This window comes from Mus caroli, unplaced genomic scaffold (genome assembly GCF_978045245.1).
Source record: "Mus caroli unplaced genomic scaffold, Mus_caroli_1 scaffold_16, whole genome shotgun sequence".
In the NCBI taxonomy this organism is placed as follows: domain Eukaryota; kingdom Metazoa; phylum Chordata; class Mammalia; order Rodentia; family Muridae; genus Mus; species Mus caroli.
Window position 1 is genome coordinate 28,181,199 of NW_028227271.1, and position 21,333 is coordinate 28,202,531.

General features: G+C 53.5%; 2 protein-coding genes across 13 annotated transcripts; one reads left to right on the top strand and one right to left on the bottom strand.

Annotated features, from left to right (window-relative positions):
- Positions 1 to 1,104: 1,104 nt before the first annotated feature.
- Positions 1,105 to 6,251, bottom strand: Tigd5 (tigger transposable element derived 5). The gene has a single exon (XM_021183194.3). It carries the CDS (start codon positions 6,081 to 6,083, stop codon positions 4,155 to 4,157), a length of 1,929 nt encoding a protein of 642 aa, XP_021038853.1. The 5' UTR covers positions 6,084 to 6,251; the 3' UTR covers positions 1,105 to 4,154.
- Positions 5,396 to 21,142, top strand: Eef1d (eukaryotic translation elongation factor 1 delta). Of its 12 annotated transcripts, none has more exons than XM_085831966.1 (9): positions 5,396 to 5,413; positions 14,608 to 14,731; positions 15,099 to 15,170; positions 18,745 to 18,801; positions 19,108 to 19,207; positions 19,287 to 19,387; positions 19,563 to 19,784; positions 20,074 to 20,268; positions 20,413 to 21,131. In XM_085831966.1, exons 2-9 carry the CDS (start codon positions 14,615 to 14,617, stop codon positions 20,449 to 20,451), a joined length of 903 nt encoding a protein of 300 aa, XP_085688092.1. In that variant the 5' UTR covers positions 5,396 to 5,413; positions 14,608 to 14,614; the 3' UTR covers positions 20,452 to 21,131. The 12 variants fall into 12 exon arrangements, with proteins under 12 accessions (XP_085688092.1, XP_029325729.1, XP_029325730.1 ...); XM_029469869.2 differs by lacking the exon at positions 5,396 to 5,413 and adding an exon at positions 5,514 to 5,652; XM_029469870.2 differs by lacking the exon at positions 5,396 to 5,413 and adding an exon at positions 6,322 to 6,414.
- Positions 21,143 to 21,333: the final 191 nt, after the last annotated feature.

The window sequence follows — 21,333 nt, forward strand, 5'->3', positions numbered from 1 at the left end:
TTCCTTACTGGACCTAAGCTGGCTCTATGGCAGGTAGAGCTTGAGTCTCCAGAATTCTGGCTTGGGTCAGGAGTCCTTGAGTGCCCTATAGCCCTGGCACTGCCCTGGCAGGATTTGACTCCATAGGATTTGAAAGGATATCAAAAAAAAAAAAAGATTTGATATTGTTTCCTGTACCTACCAGCATGCCAGGAAAACCAGGACATAGAGAAAAGTGAGATGATGGGATTGAGGGCCAGGGCTCTGAGAACACTGCATAGGGAGAACCTGGTATGGCCCTGTCCCAGGTACCTTCTCCCCCAAGACAATCATCGCCACCCAGCTGCCACAGTGCTGCCTCCTCATTTTTACCAAGCAGCCTCACTGAAATGAGGTGGAAGCACCCATTACTGTGGCTTGGGGCAGCTCCCATGGTGGCATCTGTTAGCTGAGTGACACTAAGCGAGGTAGCCCTTATCCATGAAGCAGGACTAGTGAGCGGTAGTTACAGACAGGAAGAGGCTGTCTCATCCCCACTCTCACTCTTCCAACATCACAGCCCTGTGTTCTCTCAGCCCCTTACTTTGGATGCCCTCCCTCATCATGGCCCATTCCCAATGGGGAGCTCCTTTCAGCCAAGGGTTACCTGAATGGACCCTGGTGTTGTCACTTGTCAGGAGGGCCATCCTGAGTCCAGTCCATGCCCCTATTTCCTCACTTGGAAGAATTTATAGAAAAACAGCCCAGCTGCTGTGTTTCTACAAAGTGCTGAGAGAGCTGGCCAGTGATGAGGCCAGAAGACAGACTATACGAACAGCAGAGGGCTCCACCATCCCAGCTACAGGCCCAGTCCCATATCGTTCAGGCACAAGGCAATCCACTTCCCTGCAACAGGGCCTCTAAGCTATCCCCAGTCTAGGTAGGATAGAGCCCCAGGGTCTGGTATAAGGCACCCCTTTGTGGGATCTCCTTGGGCAGCCCACCTGCCAAGATGGTCAGTGATGGTAGTGAACCAATGGCTATTTGTCCCTGGGACCGGGCCTGGGAGGTGAAACACATCCCTTCACTGGCCAGTCTAGAGCACATTGCCTTAGGTTCACTGGTGGCAGGCTGGAACACAGCCTGTTGGCTACTCAGAGAAGCAGCTTTGGGGCCATACAACTGTGACACTGTCATGAGGCCTCTTCCTGCTATACACTGCTTTCTGAGGTTAAAAACTGGTAGGTGCTCATGGTGTTCTCTTTAATCGCTATTGTCCCACTTTAATGCACTCCTCCAACCCCCATCCTATGGAGTGTGCCAGGTGCAAGCATTAGACCCAGTCACAAAAATAAGACTAAAACAGGGTAGCTAATGACGTCAACCTGTTTCACCTTTATTACACGGGCCAGGTGAACTCAGCTGTGAGCAGGGCTGAGTGGCAGAGAGAGGGTCCTACAATAAGACAGGAAGCCAACAAGCCCAAGATTCTCTGGAGGACAGCTGCTGGCGTCAAGATGCTCTTGTGGATGCATTCAGAAGAGGCTAAGTTGTGGGCCAGGTCACAGCTGGGCTTCCCACAGGCAATCCTAACTAGGTAGTGTAAAGGGTTCAGTGTCCCACTGCTGGTGGCACCAACAAAACCCACGCTCCCCATCTTTCTGGGCTGGGTGCTTTCTCCAGACAATCTGTTTATGAATCCAAGGTAGAACCGAGCAGAAAAGGCTGCCTGTACTTCCCAAGCCAAAGGATCACCACACTTTGGAGAACAGGCAGAGCTCTAGGGGCAAGTGAACTGGGATTCCTGAGTGAGGCCCGGTACACAGCAGGTGGCAATGGCTGCTGAAGAAGGGAACTACAGTTTCAACCTCATTAGTTCATGCAGCTCAGTGCCCACAGGGAGTGCGGTACAACACCAATGGGTGGGTATGTATACATACATATACAGTGAAAGTGTAAGGTTCTCTCCTGGGGGTGCCAAGAGCCCTGTGAAGCTCCATCAGATACCGAGTACGGAAAGGTGAACTGCCATGGGGCTGAGGCCTCTGTGCACTGGGCTGTTCGGCACTGTAAGCCTCAGAGCTATAGGACTCCCTGCTGGACAACCTGGGCAAAGTAGCCTCCTCCACAACCAGGACGCAGCTACCTGAACCCCTGCCTAGAGCATATAAAGAACACCGGAAAGTTTCTAAGTGTACTTTTCTCTTCTTTTTACAGTGCAGTTGTTTGAACCTAGGGCCTTTGGCATCCTAGGCAGACATCCTACCACTGCACTACATCCCTGGCCTGAGATGACACCTTTCAGCCTCCTCATGGGCATCTCCCTAGCCCAGTTAATGATAGTACACGGACACAAACCTGATAGGAACCCTGTCACTCAGCCAGGCCGCCCTTGCTTGTTTATAAGGCAGCAGCAATATGAGGTCATAACCTCCTGGGCCTCCTGGGCCCGAGTAAAAGGGGCTTTTAGAGAGGCTGGTGAGAGGGGTCTTACTCCTGAGCCCTAGTCTGCCAACTCCAGTCTACCTGAGCCCAGGCCAGATTGAAACCTCTTCAAAAGAACAGTACATGTAACCTAGGCTGAAGAACAGCTACTAGAAGCTACCCAGCCTTGCTTGAGTGTACCTCCAAGGCCCAGATCTGGCTCTCTGCAGATTTGAAAGCAGGTCTGTCAAAGCTGGAGGGTAGCTCCTAACCTGGGTGTCTGGCTGATATGGAGGCTGCTGGTATAAACACATTAGACTTTTGAAAATCCAGCCAAGTAGCTAGTGCTGGTTTTCTAGGTCATCATTGGGGAGGCTGGGTACTTAGGTGGCCAGATGGTCCTTAGTGTGCATAGATGGAGTCTGCTACCTGAGCTCCAGTTCTGTTGCTCCATGCTTTCCCTCAGCTTTTGATTATTTATGCAGATTTTTGACTGGGATGTAGTCATGGCTCCAAGGAACTATATTCTTGGGCCTACGTGGAAATCACTTTTGGATACGTCACTCAAGCCTTTGCCCGTTGCCAAGCTGTTACATCCCCTGCTCTTCTCCACTTCATGTTTGCAAGGCTCAGAGTAGGAGACATAAAGACAAGGAGAGATGACCGGGACAAGGGCTCTGGATGGAATTCCTGCAAAGACACAGTGCCCCTCCTTAAGACACAGGTGCCTTAGCTCCAGACGGCCAGCAGTCCTCTGAATCCACAGCTGGACAGAGCAGCAGATACAAAATGTGGACATTCCTTTGAGCCTTTTCTCCTTCAACCTGGGCTATCCCGCCATAGCTCCTGGAGAAAGCTGGTGCAGGAAGAGCCCACGGGGTTAGGGGTTGACTCTAAGGCACTGCAGAGTTCCCAGATGGTTGCAAAGGCTGGGACTTGTTTCCAGGTAGATCAGACTGCCCTGGAGCTAGACAACGTGCTTTGTGGTTTGTCCTGCCCATTGATCCAAACACTTCCTAACCTCATGAATAGAAGACCTATCCAGAATGGAGTTCGTAAAGGGGGCTAGGGAGTGGGAGGGACTAAAAATCCAAGTAGAACAGAATTTGCTATACTCTCTGCTGCATCCAAAACCTCACCAGGCACCGGGCTTCCGTTTCCTCCTTCCATGCACCGCCTCAGGCCAGGGACTGGATGGAGCTAGCCTGGGCTTTGATCCAGCACCATAAGGACCTGCAGTTATCAGAGCAAGGGCAAGAGAGCCCCAGAGACCACCTCACCCTGCCAGTCAGCACTCATGGGTTCCCCAGGAAGAGCATCTTTCCAAACAGGTTTAATATGTTTTTAAAACAAAACCAAGAACCAAATGCTTCCCCACTGAGATGAGACCAGGTAGCACCAGGGAAGCCAACGGAACAGCAGCAGCTTCAGGCAGTGCACATGGAGGCAGGTAGGTGTGTGTGTGTGTGTGTGTGTGTGTGTGTGTGTGTGAGCCCCATAGGGGCCAGAGTGGAAGTACAGTCAACTGTCCTCCAGTAGGGGCTGTGCTTATGTGCCCACATGTGCCTACCCAGGGAAGAACATAGCCACTTCCCCAGGACCTGTGGATTGGGGCAGTTCATCCTTTACTTATAGAACTCCTCCAAGCTGGGCTGGGCTTGCATCCCCGGCCCGGTACAGTGGACTACCAGGGAGAAAAGGTGGAAGATGGCAGACTGTATGTGCTCCCTCTCTCCCAGTGCGGCAAGAAAAAGACCACTGGGCCAAGGTAGTCACACACCATCATCAGAAGCTGCAGCTGAGGGCCCAATGCCCCCAAGCCTCCGTGCCATGGTAATGAGGGAACGTAGCTGCACAAGCCTCAGCGGCCCCACTTCTCTGGGATCCTGGCTCTCTAGCCACCTCAGAGCTGTCTCTAGTCCCCAGACAGCTTCCCCAGCAGTAGGTACCAACACTCCTCCTTGTTCAGTGGCCTCCTCCTCCTCCTCTCCAGCCCCAATGCTAGAGGGCAGGCTAGCTGGGGATGGAGGAGCAGCGGGGGCCACCTCTTCTCTGCAGCCCTCAGGGAGACCTCCATCATCATCCAGGTGTAGCCACTGGGCCACCTCTTCAGGTGCCAGGCGCTTGTAAGCCAGAGCTGCCAGATGTGTGAGGTCACTGAGCACCCTGCTGTGTTCGGCAGTCTCCTCTACCGGGTGGGCGGGCTGCTGCCCGGGCTCAAAGGCTGCTCGCAGACCCAGCAGCCAGCAGCGCTCTATGCTGCCTGCCTGGACCAAGTCCCAAGAGAGGCCGGCCAGGTACAGCATGTCCTTGAGAACGAAGCTTCTCATGAAGTCCAGAGGGGAGCCACTGGCACAAGACACAGCAAGCCGCAGGAGCTCGCGTTTGTACAAATGCTTGAAGGCTGCCACCACGCCTTGCTCCAACGGTGCAGGGATGTGTGCTCGGCTGGTGCCCTTGGATAAGAAGAGCACTCGAACTGCACCATCAGGTGTTTGAAGTTCCTCTGGGGACCCAAGGAGCTCAGGCTGGCACTGCCTGGGAGTCTCCTCGCTCTCCTCCAGGGCAGGCATGCTAGTGGCCCAACTCGGACAGGGTGGATGGGCCACCAGTAGCACAGCCTTCTGTTGCAGGCAGCTTCGGCGCAGGTAGCGCCTGACCCCAGGGACGAATTCCTCGAAGAACCAGCCCCGAAGAAGCGGGCGACTGAGCCAGGCATCCGGACTGTAGCGGTAGGAGGCCGGGAACTTGTCCTGGTTGTGGTGACGCAGGCTGGGTGGATCCGGTAGCTGCCCGATGACTAGTGGTTTCAGCTTGTGGCTGCCAGTCAGGTTGGCGGCCAGCAGTACTGTCACTCGGTCACTGCGCCAGCGTCTGCTGCACCCACCAGGCTCTTTGGAGTCCCCAGTGCCCGGAGTTGAGGCCTGCTCCGGAAGTAACCTCCAATAGAGACCAGTAACGTTAGCATTGTAGATCTGCTCGTCGCCATAGCCGCCCTCGGAGTGGGGTAGAGTGGTTGGCGCGCTGTCAGGTACGAGAACTGCGCCCGGTGGCTGCGCGGGCTCCTCTTTGACAGGAGCGGGGCCTGCGACCGGGGGCTCAGCCTCACCATAGATGCGCTGGCTAGAGATGCCATGGCGCTTCTGCCAGCGCCAGAACCAGCCGTGGCTAGCCTTGAAGGTACACTCGGGGCCGTAGATCTGGCGAGCAAAGGCCTCAGCCTGCGCTTGGATAACTGGCCCGGACAGCGGCACACCGTGCTGGCGCAAGGTGAGGAACCATGAGTAGACGGCGCGGTCGATCTCCTCCTCGTTGGCTAGACGCATCTTCTTGCGCTGTGTGCCCACTTCTCCACCTAGCTGGTCCAAAAACCAGCGCAGCTTGGGCTCGTCCTTGAGCCAGCCGCGCAGAGTGCCGCCTGGCACGCCGAAGTCGCGGCACACGCTGGCCTGCCGCTCACCGCCCTTGACGCGCTCGATGGCTTGCAGCTTGTCTTTGATTGAGTAGGCCTTGCGGAAAGTCATCTTCACGGCCACCCGGGGCCGCGGCCCGGGCGCTGGGGGCGGCGGCGGGCGCGCCGTGGAACCCGGGCCGGGCGCCGGCGATCGCGGCGGCTCAGCAAGGCACCGTGGCTGGGGAAGACGAGCGCGATGAGGGACCGGGTGCAGGGCTGGGCCGGCCGGAGGGCTCGCGGGGTACATGGCGTCGGCGCCAGGGACCACCCGGGAAAGCGAGCCTGACACCCCGCGCGGGCCGCTCGGGGCGGGGCTCGGGGGCGGGGCTGCCCGGGTCCCTCCCTTTTGTCTCGCCAGCCTTGCCTGCCCGGGCCCGCAAGGCCCGCCCACTTCGCCTCGTGGCGCCTGCGCACAGTCTGGCCTTGGGCGCGTCACCAGCGCGTGCGCACATCAGCTTCATTCCGTCCCGCCCTCGGCGGACGGATCCACTCTTCGAGCTGAGGAGGGGTTCGGCGTGTTGGGAGATCCGGTTCTCCACTCCTAGAGACAACTCTTGAGGTGAAGCGCGGCGCTCAAGGTAGTTCTCTCTTTGCTTCTACCATGGTGGTTCCTGCATGCATCGTGATGCATGCTCTGAGGGCAAGACAGCGCGTGCCCAGGGTTGTGACCCCCGCCGCGCCTTTCGTGGTCTATGCCGCTGCGTTTTCCGGGAGCTGCGCGGTCGCCCTCCCTCTCCTTTGCAGTCCTGAGCTCGCAGTCCCAGGTTTTGGTTGCTGCGTCCTTGGCTGGCGTGTGAGTACCGGGGGCCCCGCCTCAAGGAGCGCACGTGCGGCAGAGGCCTGGAGTGCCCGGGCCCCGCGCCTTTAGGGTTGGCTCCCGTGGGACAGTGCGGGCTGCGGGCGGGCGTCTGGGCCTGTGTGGAGGCGGGCCGCTGACCACATGGTTGCCAGATTCCCGAGCGCTGCTTCAGGCTGGCCGCGCGGTGGCTCGGCTCGGCTCGGCACGGCACGGCCTTGAGTGACACGGTTGCCTGCGGTCGGGCGGGCTCCGAAATTTTGGGAGCCCAGCTCTTGCCAACGCCCTAGGTCTTTGCGGTTAAGCACCGAGGGCGTACCGAGCTCTAGGCGTAGAGGGAGGTTGCTTCGGGTGCTGACTGGTGGAACTTGTACGGTCCACGAACACGGGATAGAAAAAAGGGCGTGTGGTGTCGATTTGCTCAAAAGTAACAGGACTAGCTCTACTTACTGATTTGAATAAGATGATCTGGGCAGCTTACTTGGGAAAGGGGCGTTGAAGGGTATGGTCGCCCCTTTTCTAATACGGGAGCACTCTCTCCGGGCATCATGGTTTTCTAGAGTGAACGGCAACCCTGCAGCAAAAAGAACTTGGTGAAGCTAATGTTGGGATGCTACTCCCAAGGATGTTTCTGAATTGGCTCTGTCACTCGGGGATGGATAACTGGGTCTTATCTCAGGCGGATTCTCGTGGATGAAGCAAAGGATGGATGTGACAGGACTACCGAGTGCCCCCTAAGCCAATCCCGTGGGGCAACAGAGTCAAGAGGAAGAAATCAAAGGGACAAGGAGTCCCCTTCCCAGGCTCTGTGATGGCCAGTACATCATGAACCTTCTCTCGGACTGTGGGAGGAGAACTCAGCAAACAGTTGGAGAGTTGGCAGAAGGAGCCATTTAGACTTGGTTGCCTGGGATTTGCTCTGCATGGTTTTCTGCCCTCTCAGGAGGAGGCTGCTGCAGGGTCGTCCTCCGGGCTTATCTTTTGGATAGGTGAGGCTCCTTGACATAGTACAGATGAGGCAAAAGTGCTTGATAGTCAGCAAGAGTGACACTTGAGGGATGCAGGTAGGAGATGCTGGCATTAAACATTTCTTCTGAGCCAGGGATCTAAGATGCTGTGTGCCTATTGAAGGTTGGAGTCATTGAAACATTCGTGTGAAATCCAGGTGCTGGAACATGCTTTGGTCTCCAGCTCCACACATCACTTGACTCAGCAGATTTGGGTGGTTCTACCAATCAGAGCTTTCATTCTCCTTCCTGTGTCTAAGATGACACACAACCAATGCCCCCAAGGTATGGTCCAGATATTACCAGGTGTAAAGGAAGATCTGAGAAAGCAAGTCGTCTAGCAGAGTCCCAAGACCTGTGTGTCAGGTCAAGGTACCGTCTGCTGGAACGGAAATAGAGCCAACAAACAATAGCATTTGAGGGTAAGGAGATTGGGGCTGGGTGGGTTTAGACTGGAGTGACAGCATTAGCCTCTGGGTCTCAAAGTGGGCAGACAGCTCAGGCCAGTGTTTCTGAGTAGGACTGGGATATCCCAGAGGCAGAGAAGCAGGGTGGGAGCTTGGAGATGAGAATCTACTAACCCATGGGGAAAAAAGACCAAGACACCACTCCTGTGGCAACATAAGCTGCAGTGGGAGAGCCACACTGCGTGGCTGTTGTGACTGAAAAGCTCGTGAGTCCTCCTCACATTCCAAGTGCTACCCTTTGAACACCAGACACATAAAATGCATGGGCAGCATCTGTTCACAGACTCAGGCCGGGTGAGCCCAGAGGATGAGGCTATAAGCGTGAAGGGATACAAGTTGAACTTTTCTGACAGACCTGTTCCCTACCCACCTTGCTCATTTCTACTCCTGTGGAGGACAGACAGTACTGGGAGCTCATCACTGTCAAGACTGAGGGGGTGACATGCTACCTCCAAATGTCCAGAGGACAGAAAGGTATGGGCTTAGGGCTCAGAAAGCCAGCTTTTCTGCGGACTTTAATTCCCAGCATGTGGAACCCTCCAGGTGTTTGCTACTGTGATGGGGCACAGCTGTGACATACCCTTTCTCATCTTCCTCAGGGTCCAGTTCCCAAGCCAGAAGTACCCTTGGCAGAGGCTGCTGCCTGGCCCAGATTGGTAGGAGTTATGAGAGCCCGGAACACGTGTGCGCTTCTTTACGGAGCAGTGGTAGCTCAGCCCTCAGAGGCTGCAGCTAGCTAGTACAAGCTTCTTTTGAGTGGAGGAGGCTAGGTCTGGGTGCTGGGCTACTTAGCCACGCCTGGCTGTGTTGTATCTCAGGAGCTAAGACCCATCAGGCCTTGTCTGACACTTGAGCTCAGGCATGAGCTTGATAGCCGACCAGGTCGTTAGGTCTTATATCCTGTAGTCCAGCCTATGACTGGGAGCAGGGCAGGGCCTGTTTAGGTCACTTCTTTCTAGGTCCTCTGATGCACTGAGCCTGCTTGTCTGCAAGCTTGCCTTCTGTGGTACTTCAGTCTCTTCAGCATGTTCCTGCTATTGCCTAGATTAAAGCCTCGGGAAGAAGGCGGCCAAGCCTGTGTAGGGATGTGGGGACAGACAAGCTTGCCCTGTGCGGGTTTGAGACACTCACTGCTACTTGTTTCCAGGCTGGTTTTTCCTGGACAGCTTGGGGGTGTGTGTGTGTGTGTGTGTGTCTGTGTGTGTCCTCCAGGGAAGCAATGGAGTTCAGGTATGCCAAAGTCTGGGTGTAAACTGTTCTCAGCCTGTTGTGCACCTGTGGGGAAAGCAGGCTGGGGAAGGAAGGCCTTGCCTCCCTTGGGAGCCTTTGCTGCTTGTACTTAACTACTACCAATGTCTTAGGACAGCACCCCTATCTGCCTGGTCTCTATGTCCCCAACACAGAGGTGGTATCATTCAGTGTTGGTTCCCAGTGGCAACAGAGACCCACAGCTTGGAGCTGTGTGGACCTGGAGCACATGGTCCCAAAAGCCCTGTCAGTGAAGGAGAGAGGCTGGGTTTCTTTCACAGCTAAGGGAGCACGTGTAGGTGCTAGCTCACCTTGATGCAGGTGGGAGCTTAGAAGAGGGGCGGGAGCAGGCAGCTTCCATGGTGGTTTCTGCTTGTCTCTTAGATAATAGGAACCCCGAGAGCTACATATCCAGGGCTAATGGAAGAGTGCTGCCTCTCAAGCTTGAGGGCTTAGGCAGCCTCCTGGGATTTGGTGGTGATATAGACTACCATTCTATCTTGTGTTGCCATGCCATCTTGACAAGCAGTTTCTAAAAGGCTGCCCAAGCTGCTGTCTGGCATGGGTGGCCTTTCCCACCGCTCTAACCTTGCTGCTTTTCCTTCATGCTGTCCTAGGAGGCCAAAGCAAAAGTAAGTACGCCCGCATAGCGCCCTGTATCTCCCTTCAACCTGAGCCAGGGAGCGCCCCCCCTCCCCCCCCAGCCATCGCCTTGCCAGAGAGAGGCATACCTGTGCAGAGTTGAGCTCGCTGGAACAGGGCAGTGGTGTGGTTAGCTTGTTCTAGTGGCAAGTAGGTAGCTCTGTGGCCCTGGCACCAAGCAGGTCAGCACATAGCCCTCTCTGCCCCGTGGAGAAGCTGTGGCCTGAGGAAGTACCTAGTTTCTGTGACCCTGTCCTGCCCTGGAGTGGGGTTGGGTGGGAGCATTGGAAGCAGCTTCGGGAGGGTTCCCAGTCATAAGCTGGGGGAGAGGGGACAGGTTAGTGGGCATTGCTGAAGGGAGTGGGGACAAACCTAGACCTGCAACAAGTACTCCATGAGAACAGCAACCTCAGGGACTGAGCCGCTCATGTCCCGCTGTGATGGCATACACTGCCCCTTGGTGACAGCAGGTGATGTCACAATGCTCTGCCTCCTGGAATTCCCCCGCAGCCCCTGCCCCTGCCCCTGCTACTTGGCCTTGGTAAGTGAGGGGGTGGCCTAGAGACCTCTCTACATTGGGCCTGTGTGGTTCCTGGTCCCTGCTCCTCACAGTGAGAGAGCTTGGGTGGATTGTACTAAGAACTTTAGCTCTCACTTAGAGGTAGGCTTCCGGGTAAGACAGGAAGAGTTTTCTGAGGTCATCCACATGGGTGAGGTTTAGATAGCCGACACTCTTCCAGTCACGTGCTTTGTCGGGTGTATTAGGGAAAGGCCCTAGACCCTGATGTGTCGTCACCTCGTGGATGCCCAGCAGATGGCCTGGGTCTGTTAGCACAGACCCACAGAAGAGGCATTAGAGCAGCACTGGTACCCTTAGTCCTCAAACGTTAGATGAGTCCAGACTACAAGAATCTTGATAGGGTTACCCTTGTAGGGCAAGGCAGCTCTGAGAGCGCTTACCTGCAGCCTTCCAGGCTGGCTGGTAGAGCCTGGAGCCTGTCCTGTCTGTGGAGCCATATCTGGCTTCAGGAGTAGCAGAGGCAAGTCCTGCCTACATGACTGCTGCTGTGTGCTTCAGAGCCGTACCCTGCTGAGGGAGCAGAAAGGTGTGTAACCCTTGAGGTAACACCATGTCTAGGGAGGAAGCTGAGGGTCCTGAGGCAAGAGTCTTGTTCACTGGTTACAGTAGCAAGTGAGATAGTGTCCTGATACTGAGGGTCCCATGATGACCCTTCGATTCTGATGGATCCAGGGTTGTAGTCTGATGGCCGCCTGCTGAAGTAGTGTCACCTTCAGTTTGATGAAGGATCTTTGGTGGTGGGTGGAGACAGGCATGCAGTCTCTGCTGCTGACATATAGCCCCTTTTCTCAAGACTCCTTGCCTCTGGAAGGGCACACTGGTCTGTGTAGGATAGTTGTATGGCCAAGGTAGGTGCAGGTGACTTCCCAGGATGCCCTACTTGCTGTTGCTCCATCCACCCAGGCAGTTACAAATCGTTTTGTCAGTGAACTAGAAACATCAGTCACCTCAAGGAGGTGCCAGGCTCCACATATGCCAAGCACAGCCAGGCTAAGTGTGATTTCACATAAGCCATGAGTAATCTCTTGCTATAAGTGAGCATAGAACATCTCATAGGATGTGTTTGTACTAAAACAAAGAAGCAAAGCTGCAAAACACCTCTACTGATTATTTCTATTAAAGTCCATTGTTAATGAGTACAGCTGTTTGTTTTATTTGGCACCCTAGCTGGGGGTGAGTTTGGAGGTGTTTAGATCCCTTTCTGAAGCTTGGGCTTATTGGATAGCATAGACAAGATTTATAGTACTAAGGTGTGGATGTGTGCATATATTTATATCCTGCTTTTGACTCACCAAAGTGTCCCTTGTGTGGATTTGACTTTTGTGCCCTTGCATGTCATCTGGTAAAGGCCCATTGGTGGCTTGCCCTTTCCTTTCCCCAGGCCCCCCTGCCCACCTTTGCCTGCTCTACTGAGGCGGGCAAGGGAGGCGGGTGCCTCTACTGTGTTGCAACTGCCTTCTTGTGCTTGCTTTTTAATGCTGCGCCCGAAGATGAGGAGTGGGAAGGCCTCTTGTGCACTGGAGACCGTCTGGGAGGACAGGCACAAGTATGAGGGAGCCGAGCGGCGCTTCCACGAACAGGAGGCCACACAAGCCGCCACCGCCGCTGCTGCCTCCGCCTCTGTCCAGCAGCTCCTGGACGAAGTGCCAACTGTGAACGGGCCCAGCCAGGAGGACACAGAGGACGCTGACGAGGCAGAGGCCCCAAACACCAGCAGCAGGAGTGATCCCAGGAAGAGCCACGAGTGCAAGAAGCCGATACAGAAAAAGAGGAAGCGCTCCCCGAAAAGTTGGCTGGGCCAGGCGGACCTGGCCCTCGTGGGCCTCTCCGCTGACCACGTATGGTTAGACAAGCCACTCTTCGACCAGGCAGAAAGCTCCTACCGCCAGAGGCTGGCAGATGTAGCTGCCCAGGCAGCCCAGCCGCCTGCTCTGGCCCCTCGGGGGCCCTGTACACATGGAAGCCATGTGGCATGCCACCATGTGACCTGGGGGATCTGGGTCAACAAGTCTTGCTTTGATCAAGCCGAGCGGGCTTTTGTGGAGTGGTCTCAGTCCTTGCTGCTGGCTGCAGAGGGGAGCCATAGGCAGGGGACTCCTGACACAGGCCAGCAGGCTGTCACTCCTGACCTGGCCTTGGCCTGCCAGCCTTGCCCACCAGCCAATGGCCAGCCTCCTCTGGGCAGCCTGCAGGCACTGGTGCGGGAGGTATGGCTGGAGAAGCCCCGGTACGATGCTGCTGAGAGGGGCTTCTATGAGGCCCTGTTTGATGGTCATCCCCCAGGGAAAGTGCGCCTGCAGGAGAGAGCCAGTCAGGCAGAGGGTACCCGGAGGGGCCGCAGAGACCATCGGAGCCGCAATAACGTAGGAAACAAGCGAGCTGGGTCAAGACGGGCCGACGGGGAGGCTCCTCCTGCTTTTCCTTACTGGTACTTCCTACACAAGGACGCAGAGGCCCCCTGGCTCAGCAAGCCTACCTACGACAGTGCTGAGTGCCGCCACCATGCCGCTGAGGCCCTGCGCATAGCCTGGCGCCTAGAAGCTGCCTCCCTGGCTCACCGACCCACACCCCGTTCTGGCCCATCCATGTCCAGCCTGAGACCCAAGTAGGAGAAATATGGCTGCAGGTGTTGGGTTTGACTTAGGCTACAAAAATAGAGACACCTGTCTCTAGACTGGGGTCCCTCATACTCCTCTGTGTAGAGTTAGCGTGGGTACCATTAGTGCTCTGTCCTTGAAGGTTATGGAGTTCTGAATTGTGTTGGTGGGGAAAGGGGACAAAGGGCACAGAAGACATTAACTGCAAAGCGAGTAGGAAATCCTGTAGCTGGGTCTCTGGTACCTGATAGGTCTTGATACTCATAGCCAAGGTATATATGCCCATTGAGGTAAGGTGGGCGTTAGATCCAAGAGCGCATGTCTGATCTGGCAGCCTCTGAAGGGTGTTTGTCCTTTGGGCCTCCCTATGGGGAAAGAACCCTGCCTAGCTACTGGCCTCCAAGGGCTCTTGGCTCCAGCACAGGTGGAATCCTAAGATTAGTCTCTGAAGGCCAAGGAGTGACTGACTATATGGCCATGGGAGGTGGTCTCTTAGGCAGATAGGTGTAATGAATAAACACAGAAGGGACAGAAGTGGTCAGACAAGGAAGTAGAGGGTCCCAGGTCTCTTGAGAAGTAACACCACTCTGGGGATCTCTATGTCCTGTCTGTCACCTACCCACCCTGTGTTCACCGATGTGTCCTGGGCCTGGGGAAGGGAACCAGTGTCAGGCCTGTATTATTATAAGAGACTTAGGATGGGCTGGTGGTGGTCTGAGGCCTTCCACACAGAAGATTGGCAGAGTGAGATGGGGTGGGCTCTGGGGACATTTGCATACCCTAGCTCCCATACTGGGGTTAGGAGCTGTATGGTGGGGGATTGTGTGCAGAAGCGCAGTTAGCTGGACTCTCCTCTTGGTATTCACAGAACTTTTATTGTATCCTTGATTTTTTTTTTTCTTTTAACCATCTTTATCAAAACAGTAAGTACTAAAAGTACTTATATACAGAAAGAGAATGGCAAACTGCTGCATACTGGGATAACATTTTTATGGAAAATGACTCTAGGGGGCAAAGTGGGCTTGCTCATTTACAAATCTGATTGGCTAAAGGGTGGGTGCGGCTGCCCGCTGAGTTGCTTTTGTGCTTCAGCTGCTGATTGTACGGTTAGAAAACTCAGGGCCTGGAGGACTTGCCTAGGGATCACCCTTCACCCAGGCCCTGGGAGGGGAGCCCACTTTGGTGACAGAAGGGCTGTTGGCTCTGTGTGTGGAAGGGGCTCGGTGTTGAATTGAGAACTGTTTGTGGTCATCGGCAGCAGCAAGGTAGTTGATGGACCGAGCTGACCCAGCATGTGATAGCCTCTGAGTTGCCTGGTTCTAGACTTCTGACCTGTTGAGAGTGTTCAGGCTGGGGAGGCCTGGAGCTTGTGGGGAAGGTGAAGCCAGAGGTTGACCCTAGCCATGCTGACCTACCCACTCTTTCCCATCTCAGCAGAAAAATGGCTACAAACTTTCTAGCGCACGAGAAGATCTGGTTTGACAAGTTTAAATATGACGATGCAGAAAGGAGATTCTACGAGCAGATGAACGGGCCTGTGACCTCCGGCTCCCGCCAGGTGAGGACTATACTCGCAACGGGGTGGGCTAGAGACCTGATAGGGCCAAGTGGCTCCTGGGGCGCTTCTGCTGCTGGCTCCTGATCTAACACCTGTGCCACCTGGGGGCAGCAAGCAGACAGGTGTCTCGGGGTGGTGTGTGGCCCTGGCCTCCATCACCTTGTGCTTGTCACTGTCTTGGGAGCTTTCGTTCTGTGTAATACATTCCTCTTCTTTGTATTGCGATCTTGCTTTTTGAGTTGAGGGTTCTTGGGGCTTTTGTTTTTCTATGTGGGGCTTTTTTTTTTTTTTGGTGTATGTGTTTTAAAGAAATTTTTTTAAAAAAAACCAAAACAAAAAAGCCTGGTTCTTTCTGCACTGTCTGCAGGAGAATGGTGCCAGCGTGATCCTCCGAGACATTGCAAGAGCCAGAGAGAACATCCAGAAATCCTTGGCTGGAGTGAGTACCCACAGCCCACGTACTCATGGGCTCGTGCTCGGCCAAACAGCATGTCTGATTGGTTTTTTTGGTTTTTTTTTTTCCCCTTTAAAAAAACAACAACTAAGCCGGGCGTGGTGGCGCACGCCTTTAATCCCAGCACTCGGGAGGCAGAGGCAGGCGGATTTCTGAGTTCGAGGCCAGCCTGGTCTACAAAGTGAGTTCCAGGACAGCCAGGGCTATACAGAGAAACCCTGTCTCGAAAAACCAAAAAAAAAAAAAAACAACAACAAAAACCTTTAGTACTGCTGATTATTTTGGCCTTTGGAGCAAGTTAAGGCACAAGGTGTGATGCTGTGCCCTTGGGATGTGAGTGCCAAAGCCTCCGTGCCCACACTGTCATGGAAAATGGTCTCGCTTTCTCGACTTTTCCATGTGTCTCTCATGCATACTGGAGCTCACTCTAGTTATTTGTCAGTGCCTGCCGGGGGCTGCCTGGGCTAATCAGTGCCATTCTGCAGGGTGTGGATTGTTGCCACATGCCTTGGAAGTCTGTTCCTTCCTGCTTGCTCCCTTGCTGAAGTAGCTCGTGCCTCCTATCCCTTAAACCACTCTATTCCTCTTGATTAGGTGGGGCCCTTCATGGAAAGAGGATAATTATTTGGTTCGGTATGCTAGTCGGCATCATCTTAGACTAAGTCCTAGGGAGAGGGACCCTGTGGCCTGCAAGGCTGGATATGCTCCATCTGGACTCCTTGATGAAGCTGTGCCCTTCAGATAGCAGGCAGACCTGCTCTGACTCCCTTACTCCAAAGAAGTCTGAACCTCACTCTGTCTGGAGAGGGTTATGTGTACTGGAACAGCCTTTCTGATGGCTCTCTAATGGATTACCACAACCTTACTGCTTAAAACTGCAAATTTATCATCAAGATGATCCTGAAGGTTGGAAGTTGAAATGGGGCCAAAGACCAGTGGAGTGTGTGCCTTCCGAGGCTCTGAGCATCTGCCTGTTTGCGTTTCTTGGGCCAGTGCATGTCCTTTGGCACCTCATCCTCTCAGCCTCTACTTACCCCCCTGTGCCTTCCTGCTCCCACCATCACAAGGATTCTTGGCACCAAGTTCAGGTTCTTGTTTTGTCTTCTGAACTGGCCGTTTTTGAAAGCATGCTATTTAAGGCAGCAGGTTCATAGGCAGCAGGCATTCACTCCCATTCAAGAAAGGGAAATGTGTGGAGGGGGTTCCAGACAGCTTCAGCATCTAGCCAGGCCTCCTGAATGGCTCCTTTGTGGTTCATTTGGCCACTGGGAGACAGTTTTCACCAAATAGCACAGTTTAGGTTGGGATTTTAACAACCTTCCTGCTTGTAAAAGAGATCTTTAGTCTTTTAGAAAATGTGGGGATTTTTGTTTTAATATTTCATCTCGACTCCCTTTTTTTTTTTTTTTTTTTTTTTTTTGGTCTAAATTAGTGGTGTTTTTGCTAGTAACATTTCAAGAACCTTGCAGGTATACTTTGTCACAGAAATCTGTGCCATCGCAGGAGATGCCTCTGGGTGTTTTTGGTCCCATCACATTTCTTGGGTTCTGTCAAGATGACTATGGAAATTCATCTATGATATACCTGCTCTCTGACCTTCCACTCTTCCCAAGGCAGCCACTGCTGCCCTCCACAGTTCGCTCTCCTGACTTTTATCTTTTTCTTTGCTCTGTGAGGAACTACATATATTAAAGAATCTCCCCCAGCCATCTGGCCCTGGCTTCTTTCTGCTCCAGTTTTTTCCCCCTGAGTTTCTCTTCTTTCTCCCCTAAGTAGTAAAAAGAAAGCATGCTCCACCTTCCACATGTGGCTTAGAAATATCAGCTTCCTGGCCAGGTGTACAGTCACAGCCCTGGGGAAAGCTAAGGCTAGAGGACCGCCGCACGTTTGAGGTCTGCACTGTAGAAGGTGTTTTGAGAGGAAAGAAAAAAAATCTCAGTTGAAGATGTCATGTCCTAGAAACAGAGGGACTAAACTCCCTACAGTGCTTCCTGCCTTGTAAGGTCTGTGCCCACTGCCCTCTTCTTCACATCTTTAGGAATTTGTCCCAGCAGCATCCCACACAGCTAGTGACTTAAAGTGACACAAATCTGCCATCTTACAGTTCTGGGGGTCAGATCTTTAAAGGCATCTTGTAGAGCAGAACCAAGGTGCCCGTCCACAGGGTCCTTCAGAAGTCTGGAAGAAATCCGCTCCATCTTTTGTACCTGTCTGATCATCCCTGCCTCCCTTTGTCTGGTTCCTGCTGCTGTGCACAGAGCATCTAGAACTCAGTCTTCCTAACGCTGCAACCTTTAATACAGTTTATCATGGCCTGGTGACCTCTCCCAGCTGTAACATTGTTTAATTGCTACTTCATAACCGTAATTTTACTACTGTTATGAATCTAATGTAAAGCTTTGTTTTCTAATGGTCGTAGTTGTTCAACCCCATAAAGGGGTTAAGACCTACAGGTTGAGAATTACTGGTCTAGGGCCTTAGTTCATCTATTAAATCTGCCTTACTGTGTGAACTAACATGCTAAGCTTTGGAGAGTACAGCCATTTCTAGGGCACTATTCTATAGGTAGTCAAAAAGTGCATAGCCTTTTTAAAAGGCTGCGCACAAACACCTGACCCCTTCTTGGTCCTACCTGACTTCTGTTCTCATCCTACCATTCCCAAGTCCAAACTCGTGATCCCCGTGGTTTGGGGTAAAAGATTTGTGCACTTGGCCAGGCACATTGAGTTCAGCACCCCCAAAAGCTGGGTCAAGCTCAGCAGCCATTTCCTGTCTTGCCTCAGCTGGTCTGTCCCTTGCCAGGTTCTTTGTGTTGTTTAAGTCCTGCTGTAGAGTGGGAAAGCCCCCAGGTGTTTTGGAAATAGCCCTTGCTTTCCAGCCTAGCCTCCATTCACATATTCTAGTCTTTTGAACTTCGTGGCCTTGCTTGCAGAGAAACTAAAGGTAACTCCCGCTCTGCCAAATCATACCATAGGGCTCTGTTGTCATACCAAGTTAAAATAGGCGGCCATGGTAGCACACTCCTTTAATCCCAGCACTCGGGGAGGCAAAGGCAGGCAGTTCTCTGAGTTCAAGGCCAGCCTGATCTACAAGGAGTCCAGGACAGCCAGGACTATTATTTTTACACAGAGAAACCCTTGAAAAACCAAAACAAACGTGGTTATGTTTACTGTCAGCCCCAAATGCTGCCTTACTGAGTCACTAGGGTGAAGGCCCACGTAGCTCGTGTTTGGCAAAGGCCTGTGCTTGCTGTCTGTCTGTAGCCTCTTCTGTGGAGCAGATTCTGCCTGGCAGATACTAAGAGTGCTTGACTGCCCCCCCGAGGACATCCTAGCAGAGCCTGTTGGGCTAGGCAGGACTTGCATGTAACCTTCCTACCTATGAATGGAGCTAACATCTGAGAGCATGCAGCAGAAACCTGGGTTTCCTGCAAGGGGAGCCTGCCCTGTGCCTTCCTTCCTGAGCCTTCTGGGGCTGCCTCAGGAGCTGTCACAGGTGCTGGCACCACCTGCACACTCCTTCCTTCTAGCCCCTCAACTGCTTTCCCTCCTGTTTCTAGCTCAAGGTGATGCTGCCCAACTCCCCTGAGGCCCTGGGCCAGGCCACCCCTGGGACTGTAAGTCCTGTCCTGTTGCTCTCTCTGTTTGGCTCCCCTGTCCTATCCGTTCTGATTGGCTGAGATGGTCACAGTGTACAGGCATTCTCGAAGACAGCAGGTCTTCACTGCTCACCCTAAGCAGGAAGGGTGTCTGGTGGGCCCTTACCTTCTGGTCGCTTCTCCAGCATATCCTTCACCAAGTACCGCAGGGTACCCATTAAGACTGACTTTCAACTCAGTCTGGGCTCTGCTTCTGAGTGGCTGTCAGGGCATCCTAGAAGCAGGCTAAAGGACTAAGAGCAGCTGCTTCTTCCTCCCTAACAGAGCTCAGGCCCTGGAGCCTCCAGTGGACCTGGTGGAGACCACAGTGAGCTCATTGTGAGGATTACCAGTCTGGAAGTGGAGAACCAGAACCTTCGAGGCGGTGAGGGCTTGCGCCTGACAGGTGGGGCTCCAGCTCCACCCCCTACTATCTGACTGGTGTGTTTCTCTTGTGCCCACAGTGGTGCAAGATTTGCAGCAGGCCATTTCCAAGTTGGAGGCCCGGCTGAGCTCTCTGGAGAAGAGTTCACCTACTCCCCGAGCCACGGCCCCACAGACCCAAGTGAGTCTTCCCACTTGGGAAGGAACCTTGAACATGTCCTGGCTTCTGTCCCTACCTTCTGACTGTCCCAGGCAGTCTAAGATTGGAGGCTGTCTCCTGAGGGCTGGTTTTCCTGCAGTTAGCTGGAATTTAGAGGCCGGATGAGTCTCAGCCTTCCTCCCTCCCTCTGTGGCAGCATGTCTCTCCTATGCGTCAAGTGGAGCCCCCAACCAAGAAAGGAGCCACACCAGCAGAGGACGATGAGGACAATGACATTGACCTGTTCGGCAGTGACGAGGAGGAAGAAGATAAGGAGGCTGCCCGACTACGAGAGGAGAGGCTACGCCAGTATGCAGAGAAGAAGGCCAAGAAGCCCACACTGGTGGCCAAATCCTCCATCCTTTTGGATGTTAAACCTGTGAGTGGCGTGTAGGCCTCTGGGAGGCTAGGAACAGAACCTTATAGCTGGAGATGGAGGGTGGAGTGTTGAGTGGCCAGCCCACAGGCTCAGCCTCTGACACACCCTCCTGGGTCTTGGTGAGGTGTGTAAACCTGGGACTGTTTCTAAGGGCTCTATAAACAAAAAAAAAGGAAAAAAGAAAGTGTGTCCTATAGTTTAGAGGGTCATGGGTTTCTTCCCCTAGTGTTCTAGAGGTTTCTGAGGTGGCTCACTCAGACCCCCTCCCCCACCCCACATTCTCTCACAGTGGGATGATGAGACTGACATGGCCCAGCTAGAGACTTGTGTGCGTTCCATCCAATTGGACGGGCTGGTTTGGGGGGCCTCCAAGCTCGTGCCTGTTGGCTATGGTATCCGGAAGCTGCAGATCCAGTGTGTGGTGGAGGATGACAAAGTGGGCACCGACTTGCTCGAGGAGGAGATCACCAAGTTTGAGGAGCATGTAAGTGGACATGGGCACAGGGGTAGGGGAGACCGGGTGGGCCCGGGACACTGGCTCCTGCCACCCCACATCCACTGTGGAACATGAGCCTGCCCTAGGCGGCAGCCTGCTTGCAGCAGCAGCGCCCATTGTCTCCATCCACAGGTGCAGAGTGTCGACATCGCAGCTTTCAACAAGATCTGAATGCCCGAGAGTGTGTGGTTTCATGTGTGTGAGGACCTGCTGAGATTAAAGACTGAGACTCTGCACTCCGGCTCTTGTGTTACTTGGTGTACAGCACTCTGTGGGCTCTGGCTCATACTTGTCCCAGAAACAAAACAATCTATTAGGTCCACATTTGTCCACCGTGTCTCTCCTGTTCCTGCTGTTGTCACCATGTACACCTAGACCCAGTCTAGCACTCCTCTTCGCACTCCTTACCTCTGGAGGGACACATCCTCTTTATATATTCTGAGATGGTTAGAATATGGACAGCCAGCTGTACTGTATGGAATTTTGTCTGTCCGCTCCCCTAAAATCCCTTGTCAGTGCTTGGGTATTGGTGGTATTGGGACTATAGTGCTCGTGAAATCCTGTGAACATCTAATTTGAGAAGGTGTACCAAGTGTGGCTGATTCCTGTCAGTGTTGTTCATCATGGCCCTTAGTCACCAGGAAACAATGTAGCCCTCCCCCTCAAAAGTTTTAGACTTTCCTGTGGGACCTGAACAAAAAACTGTCTCCTGGGCAAGGATGACTTCGCGGTTAAGAGCACTATTCTGGAAGATGGGGCTCATTCCCAGCAACCACATGGAAACTTACAAACCAGCTGTAACTCCAGTTCCAGGATACCTGATACCCTCTTCTGGCCTCTGGCCATGCATATCTGCCTGCAGTACAAAAACACCTACACTTTTTTTTTTTTTTTTTGAGAATAAATTTTGCTGTATATCCTTGTCTGTTTAGAGAACCACCTGCCTCTGCCTTCCCAATGCTGGGGTTGACTTTACTACCACTCTCAGCATAAACTGTCCTAGGGCATTGATTCACTGCAAGCCTGGCTGCTGCCTTCCCAATGCTGGGGTTG